The 20,746-nt window shown below is 43.0% G+C and overlaps 1 protein-coding gene across 7 annotated transcripts in view; it reads left to right on the forward strand.

The window, feature by feature from the left end:
• The first annotated feature begins 4,839 nt into the window (after nucleotides 1-4,839).
• LOC150049971 (uncharacterized) overlaps nucleotides 4,840-20,746 on the forward strand; it is a 47,779-nt gene continuing 31,872 nt past the window's right edge. For 4 of the 7 annotated variants that reach the window (XM_090353507.1, XM_090353505.1, XM_090353508.1 and 1 more), the window contains exons 1-3: nucleotides 4,995-5,276; nucleotides 9,848-9,984; nucleotides 11,782-11,848. In XM_090353507.1, the coding sequence (XP_090209633.1) occupies nucleotides 5,069-5,276; nucleotides 9,848-9,984; nucleotides 11,782-11,832 (396 nt within the window). In that variant the 5' untranslated portion in view covers nucleotides 4,995-5,068 and the 3' untranslated portion in view covers nucleotides 11,833-11,848. Of the gene's footprint in view, nucleotides 4,973-4,994; nucleotides 5,277-9,847; nucleotides 9,985-11,781; nucleotides 11,849-19,007; nucleotides 19,130-20,746 lie in introns of those variants that run through there. The other 3 variants (XR_016538848.1, XR_016538847.1, XR_016538849.1) reach the window with 2 other exon arrangements.

Here is a 20,746-nt window from a genome sequence, read left to right on the forward strand (position 1 = left end):
TTCATGCTAGGCAAGCACTCTACCACTAGGCCCAATTCCCAGCCAAGTCATTTCATGTCTTGTTCGATGAATGAATATTCACTGAATGACTGTCCTACATAAAATATTGGAAAGAAGAAAAATGATGCAAGGCAGTGACTTCAGCATTACATATGCTTATGTTCTTGGTTTTGACTTTTTTTCATTTATTGAAACATTTGGATTGTATTGTTTGCTCTCTATGCGAACATAATAACTTTTAGTTAACCACAGTTTTAACTTTCCCATAAGCTGATTTCTATCAACTTAAGCACAACCTGTTGATAGGGAAAGTAAACCTTGGGTTCTAAGCATATGCCTGAGGAAAATGAAGCTACTTTATGCTTTCTGACTGTTTTATGTCTGTATCCAGCAAGGAAAGCCTTGACAGATCAATGTCAGTTCTGTTGCAGGCAAAGCACTTGTTTTAAGAGATGTGATAGCGATGGAGGAACATAAGACTTCAGTGAAATATTGACTTAGTTCAGCTTGTAGATGGAGTCTGGCTCTAGCAGTAAGTTGTTTACTGTGTACAGAATCTTAACACACAAACCTGTTCAGTAAGAAGTATTTAATGCTGCCAGCTTGGGATTTTTAAATAGTCTGGATCACAGCTTCTGAAGTACACGTGTTTGAAACCTGGGCTACTGCCTCAGAGGAGTAACCTGCCTTGGTTAGATATTCCTAAGTAGCCATGAATGTCTCATTCTGTGCCTGCTTATTTAGAATGCACATTGGTGACTTGATGGGTACATCACTGTAGCTGTTTGCATCTGCAGCATTTGCAGGTTAGAAATAACGTGAAGGGCCCCAGTAGGGGGGAAAAATCAGTGGCATAAGGCCAATTATCTTACTGACAGTCAGCAGATAAAACTCTAGACATGTGATTGCTTACAATCTAGTTGTAACTGAAGATAAAGACAATCTCAGTTCAGTCCTTCTCTGCAGTTCAAACTGCCCCAAAAGGCTTCAAAAAGACTCTTGTTATTTCTACCTGGACTCGTCCTTTAGAAAAATTCATGTTAAAAATCTGATCATTAATGTACATGTAATCAGGTTCAGATGAAGTTTTTATAGTTGTAACCAAGAAAAACACATTTCTCCTGGTGGTTTGAACGTAATAATAGTGTTACAAGTCAGATGATTCTAGTTTCTCCTATTTGTTTTAAAGACTCTTTGTGGGGGGCGGGGGAGGTTAACCCTAAGCAAGAGACATCAACTTTGGCAAGTGTGGCTTGTGGAAGAGCAGGTGGTGGTACAATCTGAGAGCACCGTCACTTGATGCCTGAACTCCAGCCAACTGTCGCTCTGACCCCCAGCAATAGCATAGGTGACCCATCACCAGCATTGGTGCAGAGCAGGGATTTCTGGCTTTGGTCAGCACCAAGGACAGCTGCGTGGCTGTCTTCCTTGACCACTTCCATCACACAGTGGTAGCAGCATTCGCTCTTTCAGAGTTCTAATCTGTCTTTTTACAGCTCCATTTCAGTAAGATGCCCTGTGATTTTAACACTAGTTTTTCCTTAAATGACCTGTTTAAAAGACTCGTTTTCTTTAGCAAATTAGCCATACTATTTTGTATCCCCCTTCTCTTGATTGTGGTTTGTGGGTGCAGCTTAATTGTTAGACTTTCATGGTCTGCTCAGTCCCTACACTGATACGCGCACGTCTTCATGTAGGAAGGTGCTCAGCTGTCAAGAATCTCCACAGATGCCACTGTCCTGTCAGAGTGTTTCTATAAAAGTACCAGGCATCTTCACTTTTGCTACCTTGATAGTAGCATTGGGCTATCATGTTATTTCAGAGAAATACATCAATTTATTAAAAAATACTTTTGTAAGAAAAAAAGTGCATTTGATGATTCTGCTTATTTTTGTGCAGTGCCTCTTAAACATAGTGTGGTCAAATGTGGCAGTTTTGCAGCCGAATTTCCTTTTGAGGGTCTTTTCTTTTCCTTAACAAATGAAGGTCTTATTTAGTCTGCCTTTTATGCATGTTTACCTATGATTTCAACCAAGGGTCTTTTTATGAAGCATTGAGTACATTTCTGTGTCTTTTATGAATAATAAGGAAATATTAAAAGATACTAAGCATGAGGCATGCTGGAAAGATTTAATTCCTTTCCAATAACTGAATTAAAGGCTTCTGTGAAAAGCATTCAGGTTCAAGATCAAATTTAGCAAAGGCACGTTGTCAAACCCAGTGACTCAGGATCATATTTATATTTAAAAAAAGAGAGGAGTTTATGTTTTGTAGGAACTCTGTACATCTCAGTTCTCTGAATTGTTTCACAGTTGATGTGGGCTTTCTGTGCAGAAATTAACTGGGGATTTATAAGTTTCTTTTCTCATTTCAAGGTTAAAGACAAGTGAGTCAATATGTATGATTTATGACTATTGACATTTAGTGGCTTAATAGAGAACAGCTAGATTTGTGAACCCCTAGACGGCTGCCCCAACTGGTGGTCCTTACCCTTGGGTTTGGTTATAAAGGGCAGAGCTTTTGGAAGGAACTCTGGGGCCTTATAGAAGCTATGTCATCGTCTGGCTATACATTTGTATTAGCATCATATGAATAGAAATGTCTTTTCTCCTTGTTCCAATTAGACTTTTTTTGTGAAAAGCATAGGGGTCAGAAATGAGGAACCAAATGGGAAAATCACTTCTTTTAACTCTTTGTAGCATGAAAATTATGTGGGAAGAATAAGGTGCCAGAGTTGTGAAGGAATCTATAGAGATATGTGCATAGGTGTGTGAGTGGGGGCGATTTCCTGCTCCATCCTCTGGGTTCAGTGCACATCTTTCTGGAGTCTAAGAGAGTTTCAGTTGTTTTTGTGCTTCACAAAAGTTACTGAGTTGGAGCTCCTGGGGACAGAGGAAGAATTTGACTATCGTTAAAAACCTTCAGGCTTTGGAATATCAAATGTATGTATTTGTTAGTTGTTTCTTTTAAAAATCAAAACATTAGCATATAAATGGGAGTAAAGTTGAGATACACGTCAGAATCCAATATATTGCACTTTTCATAACGTGTGTTTTGGGTGACAGTGGATGGATTATGAATAACTATTCTGTTAGACAATGTTTCACAATGTGTTGGTGCAATAAATTAATTCAAGGTCAATATTGTTTGTCTATACATATCTTTTATCAGAACTCATACGAATTGAAGAATGAACTTAAGTTGATCTAAAGTCGTGTGATTGACATAATTGCACTTAAAAACAATTTAAATATCCCTGGGGATTAATGATTTATTAAATATAAGGTTGAAAACTTATCAGGTTATTTACAGACCAAAACTCAGCTTTGAACATTGACTATTTGGAAAAAAAAAAAGATTAACCAAGAAAGCAGGAAGCCAGTGGCTCACGCCTTCTAATCTTAGCTACTCAAAAGGCTGAGATCTGGGGCTCATGATTAGAAGGAAAGTCCATGAGACTCTTATCTCCAATTTACCACCAAACAGCCAAAAATGGACCTGTGGCTCAAATGCAAGAGGGCTACCTAGAGCAAAAATAGCTCAAGGATGGCGCCCAAGTCCTGATTTCAAGTCCTAGGGATGGTGTGTGTCTCTTCAAGGCCCTGAAGAGAGCTCAAGGCCTTAGCAACTGCACACCCTCCTCACCCAAACCACAGAGAGAACAAACACAAAGTTGGAATTATTTTATTACGAGAATTTAGGAAAATAAAAATATTTCGGTTTTACTCAGAAGTTCAGTAACTTAACAAACTCAAGGACTTCAAAATTTTAGAACCCAAGATAGTCATGGCAACATAAAGCTCATGAGCTCATTCTGTGTCACGTGCACTTTTTTTAAACCATCGATGCCTATAGAGGCCTTCGAGTTGGTTTAGTCAACGGAAGAAACATTTTTCCCCTAAACCTTCTATGTATTTTTCTCAAATTCCTAGAACACCAGAATACTGACAGACGATTGTGTCACAGCTTGTTCGTGGAAGATGACTCTGAATGTCACTCAACACCCTCCCCCCGTGGCCGGCCTGGACCGTCCCCAGGGCGCTCCGTGAACGCCCGGTGCCAGGGCAAGTGGAAGCCGCCGTTCAGGGAGGGCTGCCCACAGAACTGCGCGTCCGCTCCCCTCCCAGCGAGGCTGGTGCGACCCACAGTCCACGGGAAGCTCCAGGGCAGGGACAGGATCCCGGCCTCGGAAGGAGGCCCGACTCCAGCGCTTCTGGACGGAGACCAGGGCGTGCGGGGCCTGGAGCTCACAATCACCCCGCGGCCAAGGGGCGCGGGAGCCGGGCGCCCCGAGAGCCCCTGTGCTTCACACGAGCCCTCGATTGCGGAGGGGCGGCGGAGTCCGCGCGGCCCGCTCCATCGCCACGGCAGCCCGGCCGGCAGGGCCCTCGCGGGCGCGCCCGGGCTCCGCGGGCCGAGAGGCGCCTCCCCCACCACACCCGCTCCCACGCCCCCTCAGTGACACCGCCTCGGGAGTCCGCCCCGGACCCTGCCGCCATGTTGGGTCGGCGAGTGACACCGCCTCGCAGTCGAGGCCCGCGCTCAGCGGAGCAGGAGGCGGAAGGAAGAGCTGGAAGCGCGAGGGGGCCGAGGCCTGAAGGCGCTGGAGGCAGGCGGCACCGCAGGAGTCCTGGTGAGCAGACGTCTGGCGCAGGAAGCCGCAGACCCCGCCCCGTCCCTGCGGAGGACGCAAGGGGCGTGGCCCGGGAAGGGGCGTGGTCTGGGAGTCGCGGGGTGGGGGAGCCCCGGAATTCCCTCCTCCTGAAGTCAGGCATCCCGGGCCGGCTCCGCAGTCGTCGCTGCAGCCTGCCGCCCCGCGCCCCACGCCTCGCGCCCCACGCCTAGGAGGTGGTCCGGGTGGAGGAGGGAGAGCGGGAGGGCTTCGGCGGGCGTCTGCTCCGCCCGCTGCCCCCTCTCCGTCCGGACCGGAGCCGCGGCCACAGCGACCCCTGCGAGCGCGGCCAGAGGGCAGGTAAGGACCCCGGCGCGGCCCAAGAGACCCTGTGCTCCACACACGAGCCCTCGATTGCGGAGGGGCGGCGGAGTCCGCGCGGCCCGCTCCATCGCCATGGAGGCCCGGTCAGCGGGGCCTTCGCGGGCGCGCCCGGGCTCCGCGGGCCGAGAGGCGCCTCCCCCACCACACCCGCTCCCACGCCCCCTCAGTGACACCGCCTCGCAGTCGACGCCCCGCGGAGCGGGAGGCCCAAGGAAGAGCTGGAAGCCCAGGGGGCCAAGGCCGGAAGGCGCTGGAGGCTTGCGGCACCGCAGGAGTCCCGGTGAGCCGGCTCCCCGCGCAGGTAGCCGCAGACCCCGCCCCGTCCCTGCCCCGCCCCGCCCCTGCGGAGGGCGCAAGGGGCGTGGCCCGGGGAAGGGGCGTGGTCTGGGAGTCCCGGGGTGGGGGAGCCCGGGAATTCCCTCCTCCTGAAGTCAGGCGTCCGGGGCCGGCTCCGCAGTCCTCCCTGCAGTCTGCCGCCCCGCGCCCCACGCCTCGCGCCCCCACGCCTAGGAGGCGGTCCGGGTGGAGGAGGGAGAGCGGGAGGGCCTCGGCGGGCGTCTGCTCCGCCCGCTGCCCCCTCTCCGTCCGGGCCGGAGCCGCGGCCACAGCGACCCGAGCGAGCGCGGCCAGACGGCAGGTAAGGACCCTGGCGCGGCCCCGCGGGCAGGGACGGCCGACCCCGCTCCCGGAGGCGCTGGCCCGGGCGCCCTGCTCCTGGAAGGCAACTCCGCGATCCCCGCTCTCCACCGGCCCGGAGTCGGGAAGTTGGGGAGAGACTTCTCCCCTCCCCGGCCCGGCGGGCGCGTGTCTTCTGCCCGCGCTCCCAGCTCGCCATGGCCGCGGTCCCGCCCCACCCCGGGCTTCCCGGTCCATGCCGCGTCCTCCGTGTGCCCACCCCGCCCCGACGAAGTGTGCGTGTGGGTGGGGGAGGGAGGTTGGGTGGGCAATGTGTGGTGTGAGTGGGGGGCGGTGAGCCTTCATTCGGATCCCCGAGCCCGATCAGGGCTCGCGGGGAGCGGCTCCTTTCTGCCCTGGAGAGTGGACGGAGGTCCGCGAGTCGCCGGGCTCAGGGGGCCGCTGAGCCGGGCTGGGAGGACCTGGGCTCCTGGCCCGGGTTTGATAGAAAACCGCCACCTGTGTCAAGTGTTCCTTTGTTTTTCCTGGGGGTGGGGAGATCCACCCTTCCGCGTCCACTCCAGCGGCACCGGGCCGCTCTGCCACCTCCCCTTGCGTTCGGTGTCGGTCCACATGGGCTCCAGGAAATTTTGTGTTAAAAGTGTGTGTGCGTGTGTTTTCTTCTTGGTAATCGCTTCCAGCTTTTGCTTTATTGGGCAGAGGTGTTGTAAGGAGCTCCTGGAAAATCGTGTCTGGTGTGGAGGGATTGCTTTAGTGTGTGTGTTGTGAGTGGAGTGGATGCGGCAGTTCAGCCTGGGTTATTGTCTCAAAATTCATGGAACCAGTCGTGGAATGACGTGCAGTCTGGTCACCTTGTAAGCTGCTCAGTGAAAAGTCTTCTGGTAGCACTGAAGCTAGCACATGCATGCCGTTTAGTTCGTCTGCCGATGGGGAGGTTGTCATAGGTAATTTCAAGAATGTATGCCGTGGTCATATAGACGTGCATGGTGGTGCTCCAAGTGTTTATACCATTCACTTCCTAAGAGTTAAATTACACACTTAGGAAAATACTGCTCAATGTGGGCACGTGACTGCATTTGCGAGAAAATACGTATTAAATCTAGGATATCAACCAACACAGTGCCTTGGCACACAGCAGACAGGAACCATTTTGATTGGAATAGATAATAAAGGAATGTCTTGAACTAGAAGCCAGGGTTCTTCTGTTCTTCACATATATTCCTACATTATACTTTGAGACAAAGTTACATTTCACCAAGGCCAAGTTTTTAAAAAAAAATTATGTGCGAACCCTGCCATATCAACATTTAGTTTTATCAGAATTTTTAGACACTAGCTGAACCTCAGTGAAAAATTGATATGCTTGTTGAGGACACAGAGGGTCCTAAATTTAGAATAAAATTAAACCCCAACCAATTGGTTTTGGTCGCAATCTTAAACACAAGACTGTTCATATACATGTTTCCAGGATAAAAGATGAAAGGGCTCCTAAAATATGTACTTAGTTATAACTACCGTAATGTTATAATAGCTTTAATTTTCCAGTTAGTTTTGCTGCCTTCATAAACCACAAAATGGACTCCTTTCTGTTTGCCCGAAAGTGAATTTACAGCTTTTATCTGTCTTCCTGGGATAGGTGGAATTTGTCTTATGGTTAGAGTATATATAATATTAATACATTGTTGGGGGAAAATGTCTAGTTCAGGAATCCTGAAACTGAAAAAAAAATCAGTGTTTATATAAATGAATTTGTATCTTATTATATGTAGTAGTAAAAGAATAAATATACTAAAAGAAAAGCAGTGACTGAATAAGAAACTTATTACCAATCCAACTTGTTTATTCATAGTTCATTTTCGTGGATCTTAAGTTATACATACTTTTTATATGAGTCATTTTTTTCCTTAAAAATATAATTAGCTCTTACGTTGGGCACTGGTGGTGTAAGCCTTTGGTCCTAGCTAGTCAGAAGGATGAGACCTGAGGATCAGAGTTCAAAGCCAGCCAAGGCAGGAAATTCTGAGCAGACTCTTAACTCCAGTTAACCAGTAAAAGCAAGAAGTGGAGGTATGGTTCAAAAGGTAGAACACTAGTCTTGAGTGAAAAAGCCAAGTGAGACCTTGCCCTGAATTCAAGCCCTAGCAAAAAAAAAAAAACCCACACAAATATATTTAGGTCTTAATCTAGTCAATCAGTTCCGTGGTCTTCCCTTATTAGTCCAGTTAAGAAAGAAGCCGGGGCCGGGAGTTTGGCCTAGTGGTTAAAGTGCTTACCTAGCACGCATGAAGACCCAGGTTCAATTCCTTGGTACCACATACATAGAAAAAAGCCGGAAGTGGTGCTGAGGCTCAAGGGGTAGAGCTCTAGCCTTGAGGAAGTCCAAGGACAGTGCTCAGGCCTTGAGCTCAAGCCCAGGACTGGCAAAAAAAAAGAAGCCTAGTAAAACATTTTGAAAAGCATTGTTAAGATTTGCTGTCTAGGAATATACATCTGTCTGTTAAGAGATACAATTTCAATGAAATTATGCCTTTATAAGTTAAATATTTGCTGTCTTGGAATGCAAACTTGGGTGGCAAGACTACATTAAGAAAAAAAATCTGCAGGAAACTTATTTCATTAAAAGATAGGTTAGGAAGGAGAAGGCTGTGATTGCTATCTTGTTTCTGAAGTGGCAGGGTGTTTTTTGTTTTTCCACCGTTTGTTTTTTAACCTAGTTGTGGTGCAGTGGAGTTGGCCTTTGTGTAATGCATTAAGCCGAATACCTCTTATGTGTGCTTTTGTGTATCTGGGCTTTATTTTAGGTGGAAGTTTTCTTTAAAGAATGTGTGTAATGTATATAAGATACTTGGATTAAGAACTAAGTGTTTGGTGATTGGATTTAGAACTTTGGTGGGGCTTTACTTTGCCTTAGGGGTAGACTTAAAAAAAATGGTTAGGGTAGGGTAATGTATTGAGGGGTTACAGTTACGCCCGGCAGGTAGTGGGTATATTACTTTTTGAATTTTGATACCTCCTCATACTTTTCTCCCTCTTTTGCTCCCCAACCCCCTCCAAGTCATCCTGTTTTTCCCCCTTTCTTTCCTATTTCAAATAAATGCATACAGTAACAACAGGTAGGGTTAGGTTTATTTAATCTTAATTTTTATATACCATTTAGTGTGTATAATTGCCTTGAAAATGCTATGTACTCACTTCCAAATGTATAATAATTAGAGAATTTCAGACAAGATATTTGCAATAAAGTTCTGGGTTCTTTTAGGATGATAATTCTTTGACTATTTTGAGAGTAGACACTAGGTTTACTTACTTTAAATGTATGTGAAAAATAAAATAAATACTGTTGTGTTGTCAAATACCCTGTTTTTCAGAAAACTGGTCAATATATCAACACGGCATTTTGGCATCACGGGAGAAATTTTTTTTTACTTTGGTCCACTTTTAGTTTTCTAGAGCAGAATGCTTTTAGACCAATAAATCCAGCCTTCCATTTGACATTTGACATTGATTGTTAGGAAATTCTGTGAAAAATAAGTTGTCATTACTTAAATTTTATGAAAGTGTATATCAGCGCAAGGAAGATATACATCTTCCTTCAAGGAATATGTTTCAGAAGGAAGCAAATTAAGTCATCATATACAGTATACTATAGACATAGACATTTCAAATATACTATATTAGCCAACGTGAACATTTGCTAGTTAACTAAGAATCCGTTTCTTTAAGTTACTTGTGGCATGGCTCTGCACTGGATACAAAACAATGAGGATTTAAAATTCAGCACTTGCAGCACTGGGAGTCTTCAAGTCGGTTAAACTGTAGGTTGTCGGTTAAACTGTAGGTTTGTTCATGGATTCTTCCATTGTCATTTGAGCTTCTCTTCTCAACCAGCTGCTGTCCCTAGTGGAGACACTAGGAATTGCATCCTCTACACTGTCTTCCCTCTCTCTCCTCTTTCTCTCTCTCTCCTCCTGTAACACGTCAGACTCTTCAATGGCTTTGACAGCTATTTTCTTGGATGTTTCCTGAATTTCTCCACCTATTATAAACTCATCAAGGATAAAATATGCCTTTTCAAAATTAAAGATGATACCCAGCTCGCAGACCTTTTATAAACAAGTTTGAGCTCCTTCCAGTCAATGAAACTGCTTGTTCGATGACCTCGAGAGAGAATAATCTGAACAATTTCCCGGGTTATTTTTTTCCTCTCTTTGTCAGGGAGAGTGGTGTACCACTTCTGTAGCCGTAATTTCCCTTGTCGACTGAACAGCAAGATGAAATGTATCATGGTGACCCAGACCCGCCGACACCTGCACCCCGAGATCCGCGAGCGCCCAAGCCCGCTCGGCTACCAGGTGAGGCGCCCGCCTCACCTGTAATATCTCCTGTTTGAGTATAAAGTAAACCTGATGCCTTTAATGCCTTTCCTAAATGTTTGGTTTGTAAAACTTGAAATATTATTAGCAGTTAAGAGTTCCTGTATATTGCTGAACTTTTAAAAATATTTACAGAGATCAGAGACAATGTATCTCGTATGAATGTCCTAAATTCATTTGTATGTTTGGAATTGGAAGAAAGAAGAATAACCAAAGATGGTAGAGGAGATAGATATTCAGTAGTTTTGATGTCTTAAAAGCTGCTAGCTAGGCTGGGATGGAAAAATTTTAAACCTTTGAATATAAAGACATTCTTATGGGGTTATATTTTCTATAAATTATTTACCCAGGTTTTCAGACATCAGAAATGATGTCTGTGACATCTCTTACTATAATACAGTTCAGTGGTAGGGATTCATAACAATGGCAGCGATTATTATTGCTACCACTATTTAAAGACAATCTCTTCTATTCCAAGCAATCTTAGTTATAGTTACTTGAGAAAGTTTCACATGCTTTTGAATGTAAATCTAATATGTTTTGTTTCTTACTTTGGGCATTGATTACTTTGGCAGGAAGTACATGTTTCTTTTATCTTCCTGCCCTTCCTACCCCCAAAGACATTATTATTGCTGCTAGACATTATCATTGTGAATCTGTGTCACCTTTATACTGCAGATTATGCATTACCAGGTATTAATGTAATCAGAGATATTATGAGGAATTAGTCATGGCAGTTGTCCTGGTGCTTCATCATGTCTTTCCATGATTCTTGCACATGAGTTTCGAGGTATTGTGTCACTCGAGTGGCCTGGTCAGGGACGGGACCTTCTAGGGTTTCCTAGGACAAGTGCATGCGTGGCTTGGGGGCTCTGGGGAGAACTCATGTGGCAGACTCTTAGAGGATACAATGGAAAATGATAGCGTTGCTCCTACTCAGAAGATATTTAGGAGGAAAATGCTAAGCCAAGAGGAGAAATTGACCAATTCCAATTGATTTGAAGGAAATAATTCAGATAGTATATGAAGTAATCACTAGGCTTTGAATTTCTAATAGTTACTCAAATGAATGATTTAGAAGTATAATTATGGCCCCAGATTGAAATTTAATCAAATTTGTTTAGATGTTCTTCAGTTGCATATTTAACTTGTGTGGGTGTGTATGTGTGACTGAGTGTATGAGAGTGAGTGAGTGTGTGTGTGTGTGTGTGTGTGTGTGTGTGTGTGTGTGAGATCTGAGGTTCGAACTGGAGGCCTCATACTTCCCAGGCAGATGTTCTACCACTAAGCCATGGCTCCAGTTCCTTTAACTTAAAAGACTTGGTAAAACTTACTTTTCATAACAATTCATGTTGTGTAAGTTTTTATGATTCTATTTTTGGATAAAAGTATTTTCATACCTCATTAAATGCTTTACAAATATTCTTGATAATTCCTATTTGACACTTGGCTATGCACAGGGGTTCTCAGATGTGCTGGGAGTCACCTACAGAAGATGATCATCTTCACGTGGCACACTGGGGTAAATTCTGAGGGGCTTAGGGATACACTTTATATGGGCTGTGGTGAAAGTAATCATCATGTTTCTTTATATTATATAATTATAAGAAGATTGCCAAGTGAAAAGATAATATTCAATTTGCATAAAATTTTCAAATAAAATATTTTTAAAATTCCAAAAAAAGAGAGATGAGTACTTCCTTGAAACAAAATTTCTAAGGACAGTTTCATTTTCTTCATGTGTGTGTTTATTTGATTTACATTTCTCTTTCACAGCATAATGAAATTCTACTCTTGTACCCATTTGGAGAGGATGGTGGGGGATGAAATTAAGCAACTATTGGTAAGTATCTACAACGACGACTAGAGTTTACTTCACTGCAGTGTTCATTATAATTGAATGATGATAATTAATATCAATTTCATACAGACTAGTGAAGGAATGATTTCCTAACTCCTCATCATTGGGAATGCATTCTGTGTAACTTATCTTTAGGTGATAGGTGGGTGATGTAAAAGGGCTGCCCTGAGTATTGAGAATGACATAGATGCACGCACTCTCTATGATTTGGAAGGCAGGTGGCTTGCAGGTTTGCAAGTGTTGTGGTTAAAAATGTCCTGTGCTCTTCCCCTTCCACCGTCGGGTTTCTTGGGAGCATCGAGGGATACCCCTGGGTGGCTGGGTGGGTGAGGGCACTGACAGATACTATTTGTATTTCTAAAAGAGACTCACACTTCTTGCTTATTCTGATTATAGGCTTCACCTTGTTCTTCTTAGCCCTACAAAAAAAAGGAAATCAAATTAGGTTAAAGATAATGAAGCAGACTTTAAGGGACACATTTTGTACTTGCTTTTCCTAGGCTTGATAGGTATATTTATACTTTTATTTCTCATTAAATGAAAAATTTTGCTCTTGAGATAAAGAATTAATGTGTACAATCTGAATTTGACTTCAAATTGTGATAACTATAACTCGAATTACAAAAAATGAAACATTTCTCTACTTTGTTTAATTGTTTGATCTTTATAAAATAAGTAGTGGCATGAACAAGTATACTTTTCATCCTTTATCATCTTGCTTTGATAAAACTTTGGAATAACATGATTTTATATAATCATTTATGTTTACATTTTACATTAGAGGTGAGTTTTTTAAAAAACCATATTTTCCTTCATGTTGCCCGAGATTTTCTGTACATGGTTAGAGAATATGTTCAAAATACAGTTGCAATATCTACCTATTATCTACTATGTATACAATATATGTGTGTATATGGATTCGAGTATGTAATTGTCGTGTGTGTGTGTAGTTCAAATTTAGGATCTTGGGAGCTATCCCTAAGCTTTTTGCTCAAAGCTAGCCCTCTCCCACAGCTCTATTTCTGGATTTTTGGTGGTTAATTGGAGATAAGAGACTCAAGGGCTTTCTTGTCCAGGCTAGCTTTGAATGGTGATACTCAGATCTCAGCCTCCTGGATAGCTAGATTAGGCTTGAGCCACCAGTGCCCAGCTGAAATTGTCTTTTTCTGTTCATCAGCTGGTTAGAACTGACCCTCCCCCCTCTACTTTCTAAAAAGGCATAATTGTGCCAACGGATTTTGAAAATAAACTGCCCGGTACATTATGTGATTCATGTAAGTATACCACCAGATGGATCCAAAAGATTGAGTCATATTGCCTAGCCTTCTGAATAGGCATATTGATCACATTATCTGCCAGCATTTTTGTATCCTTGCAAATGTTCTGCATTGAATTACCTGGTTATGCTTCATGAGATTTAAAAGTGTGAGATTTAAAAGTGTGTTTACTAATTTTCATGCTTCTTAAAAGCTGTTCAAATTCTTGCCTCTCATCTCCAGTTGAATAGTCAGATCAACCAAAAAGGTGACCTTTTAATTACAATATACCTTTTAAATAAAGGTATATTTACCTTTGTTAAAAAGTAAATTGTTATTGTAAAGGTGGTATCCAGCTATATAAGCCAGGTAAAGAGTACATTTCTTCCTGGACAGAGTCACCCTGTCTCTTACAGTTTTTCCTTCCCATTCCCATCCATAAGGTGTATATTTTGCTTTCAACATAGTTGTAAAGTATTTTTTCCAGTTCTGGGCTTTGAACTCAGGGCTGTAATGTATTTTTTCCCAGTTCTGGGCCTTGAACTCAGGGCCTGAGCACTGTCCTTGGGTTTTCTCAAGGATAACGCTCTACCACTTGAGCCATAGCACCACTTCTGGCTTTTTTCTATGTATGTGATACTGAGGAATCAAACATTAGTCTTTGTCCATGCTAGGCAAGCACTCTACCACTACGTCAAACTCCCAGCTGCAATATATATATATCTATATTTTTTTTTAATCAAAGAAAGAATTCAAGTTGGGTGCCAGTGGCTCATGCCTGTAATCCTGGCTACTCATAAGGCTGAGATCAGAGAATAACCATTGAAATCCAGCCTGGGAATGAAAGTCCATAACACTATTATCTCTAACCCACAAAAAAGCTGGAAATGGCTCAAATAATAGAATGTCAACCTTGAGCCTAAACCTCAAACTCCCAGCTGTAATATATATATATATATATATATGTATATATATATGCATAAATTAACACTATAATAGAATGCCAACCTTGTGCCTAAAACTCAGGGATAGCATCCAGGCTCCCCTGAGTTCAAGTCCCAGGACTGGCAAAAGAGTAATAATAATAATAATTCAGATCATATGTAGAGGAGAAACACTTCATATAGGGGAATTTCTAATAGGAGGTATTTCTGGCGTCAATGCCTTTAGCTTTACAACAAAGTAGAATTTGAATAGTTCCCATTTGATTGACTTCTGTTGATCCACAGATTACTGTATTTAGTAGAGTTCCATTTCCATTTAAAACCAAAACCCAAATGTGTCTTATATTGTCTGTGAATTACAATTAAATAGGACAACCCAGGAAATGATATTGAATTTCCTGGCTTGAGATCTGTGGAAGTTGTTGATGAAAGCGACAGATAAGACTCATAATTTTGAAAATAATGGCTTCAACCTTCTATAAAAATGAATTATTGATAAGCAATTCCTCAGTCCAGATTTGACAGTTCGTTGACTGTGTGAACACACAAAAAATCAACCTTGAGCTTTGTGACTTTGGAATCACTGGCTTGATTTTATCCAGGGGTGACATTTTTTCAGCTATAGTCTTTTCATAAATGTTTTTGTTCAATGGCAACTACTTTGTACAACTACTTAAAGATAATGATGATGATGATGATGATGATAATAATAATAATAGTAATAATAAAACAAAAGCATCCTGTACTTTCCAGCAGCATCTTCATGACCACAACCTGTGGCTGGGGCAGGCCTCACATGCGGCCTGGCCTGCGGTGGATGCTGGGTAAATGCTCCAGTAACTCTGTGAAGTCTTTCCTCAGCAGTAGCTGAGGTTCAGTATTGCAGGGCAAAGGCAGAGAGAAAGAAGGACCCGCCGCCTACAATTCTTACACTAGGAGAGTCAGATTCATGATTCTTAGCTCTGGATTCCTGATTTTGATAGTTTCTTCCCAAGAGAAGATATCAACAAGTAGCCAGCTGGCCTAGTGTGACCAAAAACCATTCCATGTGTTATTTTCACTAACCTTGATATGAGTGCCTGTGGTTTCCTTCAGATACATTGTCTTTCCTGCCTTCTAATACATAGCTCCTCTATCAGTTATAGCTTCATTTTTAAAGTCTGTATAAAAACCTTCTGCTCTGCCTCTGTAGACCTGGCAAACTCCTGTGTTCTGTCCTTGGTCCCTTTGTTTCTCTGTGAATACCCTGTTTGTCTGCTCCTCACTAGGCAGTGGAGTTCTGTAGCCAGGGCAACAAATGTTGGGTCATTGTGGTTAAGAGAGGAGTGCTGTGGTCCAGTGTTTTGTGAGATTCTTGTTGGGTTTTTGCCTGTGATCTATCTCGTAGGTAAACAATATTCACTGGTTAACAGGTTCTACTGGAGTTTTTGTTTCTCTGTCCAAGAAGTCTGGCTCCTTTTTCAAGTTACACTTGAACTGCAGAGTCTGGTTTTAAGTTTATTGGGGATGCTTTCTTTTACCCTTCTTCCTATCACCCTGATCTGATTAGTGTGTCCACTGTGACACTCTGAGTTGCTTCCTAGTCATTTTTTTTGATAATTAACTGACATATTAATTTTTATTTTAAAAAGCTAGTATTTCCTGAAAGATCTAAATGCAGCTGGATTTCTTTGATTACTAGAGTTGACTTTGGTCCAACATTAGGAAAGATTTTCCTGAATACAGAAACAAGACTGGACAGGAAAGACTGTTTCTGAGCCTGGGCCCTGGCCCTCTCATGCTTGCCACTTAGTGCTCAAAAGTGAACAGATGTGCAAGATTGCCTCAGCTCCTGGCCTTTCCTCCCTCCTGTTAGAAACTCTGGGCAGGAGGGGAGCATGGTCTAGTGCTAGAGTGCTTGCCTAGCACGCACAAAGTTTGATTCCTTAGTACCACATACAAAGCCAAGGAGGTGGTGCTGTGTCTCAAATGGTAGAGTGCTAGCCTTGAGAAAGTCCAAGTACAGTGCCCAAACCCGGGAGTTCAAGCCCCAGGACTGGCAAAAACAACAACAAAAAAAGCACAAATCTCCAGTGTCAGGAATGAATAGACACACAAGAGATACAAATTTTGTGAAGCAATTTACTTTTGCTCAAAAGGGTGCAATGCCTCACTCTACCCAGAGCTAAGCAGGCACACTGGGCAGAGCAGTTTAGTAGGTTTTTATCCCAGTCCAAACTGTCCCTTGTCAAGGAGTTAGGCTCACATTCTAAATATAACTGATTACCAACGTTAGATTGTTTTTTTAAAAGGTTTACAATTTTTTTTTCATCACAGCTGGCTGAAAGCAGAACTGGGAACAGAGTGGCTGGCAGATACAGTGAGAGAGGTTGATGAAGTCAGCAGAAAGCTCCCATTTAAAAGGGGGAGGTCTGGGGCACATGGCTGACACCTGTAATCCTAGCTACTCTGGAGGCTGAGATCTGAGGATCAAGGTTCAAAGCCACCCCAGGCACAAAAGGAGCTGAGACTCTTATTTCCACCTAACCTCTAGAAAACAAGTGGTGCTTGGCTCAAGGGTAGGATGGTAGCCTTGAGCTGAAGAGCTCAGGGACACCTCCGACCCAGACCCAGGGGGAAGGTGGTAGCCTTGAGCTGAAAAGAGCTCAGGGACAGTTCCCAGGCACAGTTCAAGCCACGTGACCCACAGAAAAAAAAGGGGGGGCACGTGAGTTTGGCCTAGTGATAGAGTGCTTGCCTAGCATGCACAAAGACCAGGGTTCAATTCCTCGGTACCACATACGTAGAAAAAAGCTAGACGTGGTGCTGTGGCTCAAGTGGTAGAGCTCTAGCCTTGAGAAAGTCCAAAAACAGGTTCAGGCCCTGAGCTCAAGCCCAGGACTGGCCAAAAAAAAATGTGTGTGTGGGGGGGACTGAATTCCATTGATAAAGATTATTCTAACAAGCAACACACTTGGCAGTTGCAGTTTTATTCTTTGAATTCCTTCGATAAATATTTATCTCCCTAATTTGGCGAGTGGGTCACAGCAGCACAGCTGATAATTGCAATTTCACTCTTTCAACTCCTTCGGCACAAGATTTGCATTCCTCAATGGCTGCTGGTCATACACAGTACAGAAATACGTCTTTAAAAAGCAAATAATAGAGGGGGGAAGGGAAATGGGGACCATGACATGTGAAAGGGTTTCAATGTGTGGGCATTAATGCACCATTTATCTGGCAAATATCATGTAACCCTTCTATTAATTAGAATAAAAATATATTTTAAAAAAGCAAATAATACCAAAAAATATCAATATACAATACAAAAGCATTTCAGTTTGACAGAAAAGACTACTTTTTCCTCACACTCCTCTCCCTCACCCTCAGAAAAGGCTGGTGTAGGTGCGGTGGCTCATGCCTGTAATCCTAGCTACTCAGGAGGCTGAGATCTGAGGATTAAGGTTCAAAGCCAGCCTGGGCACAAAAGAACCTGAGACACTTATCTCCAATTAACATCTAGAAAAATGGAAGTGAGGCTTGGCTCAAGGGTAGGGTGGTAGCTTTGAGCTGAAGAGCTCAGGGACAGTGCCCAGGCCAGATCAAGCCCCATGACCCACACACACAAAAAAGGGCTGGAATCTTATCTCTCACCACCAGGTGGCAGTGCTGATCTCACCTCAGCTCCTGCAGCCCCTAAATAACCTGACCTATGGAAATCAGCTCTGAAAACAGGGATGCGGGCACTGCCTTCATAAAAGTAGACAGTCAGTAGACTTCCTAGAGAGAAACAAGCAGACGTTTGGAAGGGAAGAAAACCCTGAATCATGGTTATGCAGTTGGGGAGTGGTGGGGGGAGACAGCAACACTTAACTACCTTGTGAAAATACAGTGGAGCATATGAAAAGTGAGGGTGAATTTTTTTCTCTATTTAATAAAGATGAGGAGAAAAGGCATGTAGCTGAAGGTAGATGGTGGTCAGGTATCTTTTTTGGTCCAAGAAGACAACTTAGCCAGGGTTATTAGAAAGGTAAGAGAGCAAATAAAACTATGGGAAATAGACATGGGCTCTACAGCTCACCTTCCCCTCCTCCTCCTTGCTCTCAATTCTACATCTCTAGTACAGAAGAATCTTCTGTATCCAGACACAAATTCAAGGAGATCCTTTTCCTCCACAGCCAGGCAACAAAAAAAGGACTAATTTCTGAGAAGCCAAGGAATTGAACCTGTGTCTTCCTGCATGCTAGACAAGCACTCTACCACTAGGCCACACTCCGGCCCCTTCCTAGTAACTTTTTTTTTCCATATCCTTTTATCCTGGTTTATTTTCTTAATTTGAGAATGGACATCTAATTTTTAATCATCAAGGTACATTTTAAAAACATTTATTGTTGGGGTAATGTATAGAGGGGTTACAGTTACATTCGTCAGGTGGTGGGTGCATTTCTTCTCACACATTGATACTCCTTCTTATGTTTTTGTCCCTGTTTCCAACCCTCCTCTCATCAAGGTACATGTTAAAAGAGAAAAACTTTAGATCATTGCTGAAGATAATTCTCTAGCAAGGGATTTTTTTCCCCTCTCATATGAGACAATGGACTTGTCAGAGTGGTTCGGTTTCTTGTAACACTTTTCAACTTCATTCCCTTTTGCTCAAAGTTTTATGCAATGGCAGTCTGGTAATTTTATATTTCATTGTGTATTATTGGATTTACTTTTAGCCTCTCTCAACATATACAATAACTTGAGACTAAACTTCTGGGCTGAGTTGCATGTTGGGATGAATGTCAATCAATACCATGGTTTGTCTATCTAAATTGGTCAATGACAGGTCAACTAAAGTTCATGGCATCGTCTTTTTAAAATAAGTTGGTAGGCCAACTTTCCTCCAAAGTCCAGTCAAGAGCTGGTTAATGTTATTTCCAGGCTGTGTAAAATGACTGATTGAATTTCTTATTTCAGTAAGCAGATGCTTTCTAGAGCACTACATGTGCTGAGACAGGTATGCTTACTCTGCTCCAGGAAGAAAAAGTCCTCCCAACTTCCCTCATGTACTTCTTCGTATGGTTCTAATAACTTTGAAGGTGAGACCTGTCATTGCAATTTAATTTTGTTTGGGTAGCTCATTAGCATCATTTTTTATTGTAATTAGTAAAAGGGTTACATGATATTTGCCAGATAGAAGGTGCATTAATTCACATACCTTGATACCCTTTCACATGTCTTGGTACCCGTTTCCCTCCCCCCCACACCCCCCACCCGTCTTGGTTTTCCCCCCTTCCCTATCAAATTTCAAATATCCAAATACAAATAAATTCAATATATCAGATAACAAAGTGAGATACTATACCAATATGAGATAACCAAGGGACAGCAAAGGGGATGAGAGACAACATAGTACATTAAGGACAACAATCATTCATTATATGGCTTTTGTTTCCCTATCCTGGAGGTCCTTTCAATTAGCTTCACATTATATGTCCTTATGTATCGAGATTTTGCTCTATTGCAAATCTCTTCTAGTAGAGCCCAAGGTTTCTACTGATTATGACGAATGAGGGAAACCATTGAGTCTGGCTTACTTCACTTAATAGGATTTTTTCTAAGTCTTTCCATTTCCTAACAAATGGGGCAATGTCATTCTTTCTGACAGCAGCATAGAATTCCATTGTGTACAAATACCACAACTTGTTGATCCACTCATCAACTGAGGGACATCTAGGTTGGTTCCATATCTTTGCTATGGTGAATAGTGCTGCAATGAACATTGTTGTGCTGGTGGGTTTAGTATGTCCTTGTTTCTGGGTGGTTGGGTAAATGCCAAGTAGTGAAAATGCTGGGTCATAGGGGAGTTCTATGTTTAGCCTTTTGAGGCACTGCCACACTGCTTTCCATAGTGGTTGAACGAGTTTGCACTCCCACCAACAGTGTAGTAGTGATCCCTCCTGGCCACATCCCCTCCAGCATCTGTTGTCATTCGTTTTCCTGATCCTGGCCATTCTAGCTGGAGTGAGGTGGAATCTTAGAGTTGTTTTGATTTGCATTTCTTTTATGACCAGAGATGTTGAGCATTTCTTCATGTGTCTATAGGCCATTTTTGTTTCTTTTTCAGAGAAGATTCTCTTTAAGTCTTTGGCCCATTTTTTAATGGGATGGTTGTTACTTTGGAGGTTAGTTTTGGAGTGATTCAATTTTTTGAGTTGTTGATATATTTTAGATATGAGGCCTTTGTCCATTGTTTGGACGGTGAAGATCTTCTCCCACTCTGTAGGCTTCCTGATTAGTTTACTAGCTATGTCCTTTGCCATACAAAAGCTCTGCAGTTTAATGCAGTCCCACTTATCCAGCCTTTCTCTGATTTGTTGTGATTCTTGGTCCTTATTAAGAAAGTTTCGACCTGTGCCAAGGAGGCCTAGTGTATCTCCTATTCCTTCCTGTAGAGTTTTCAGTGTGTCAGCTTTTACCTCCAGGTCTTTGATCCATTTGGAGTTAATTCTAGTGCAAGGTGACAAAGAAGGATCCAGCTTTAGTTTTCTGCAGGTGCTTAATCAGTTCTGCCAGCACAACTTGTTGAAGAGGCTGTCTTTCTTCCATTCTATTTTTTTGGCTCCCTTGTCAAAGATTAGGTGGCCATAGGTCTGTGGTTTAATATCTGGGTCGTCAGTTCTATTCCATTGGTCTTCAGGCCTGTTCCTGTGCCA

Source organism: Megascapheus bottae, chromosome 19, assembly GCF_031878675.1.
Source record: "Megascapheus bottae isolate mThoBot1 chromosome 19, mThoBot2.hap1, whole genome shotgun sequence".
NCBI lineage: Eukaryota > Metazoa > Chordata > Mammalia > Rodentia > Geomyidae > Megascapheus > Megascapheus bottae.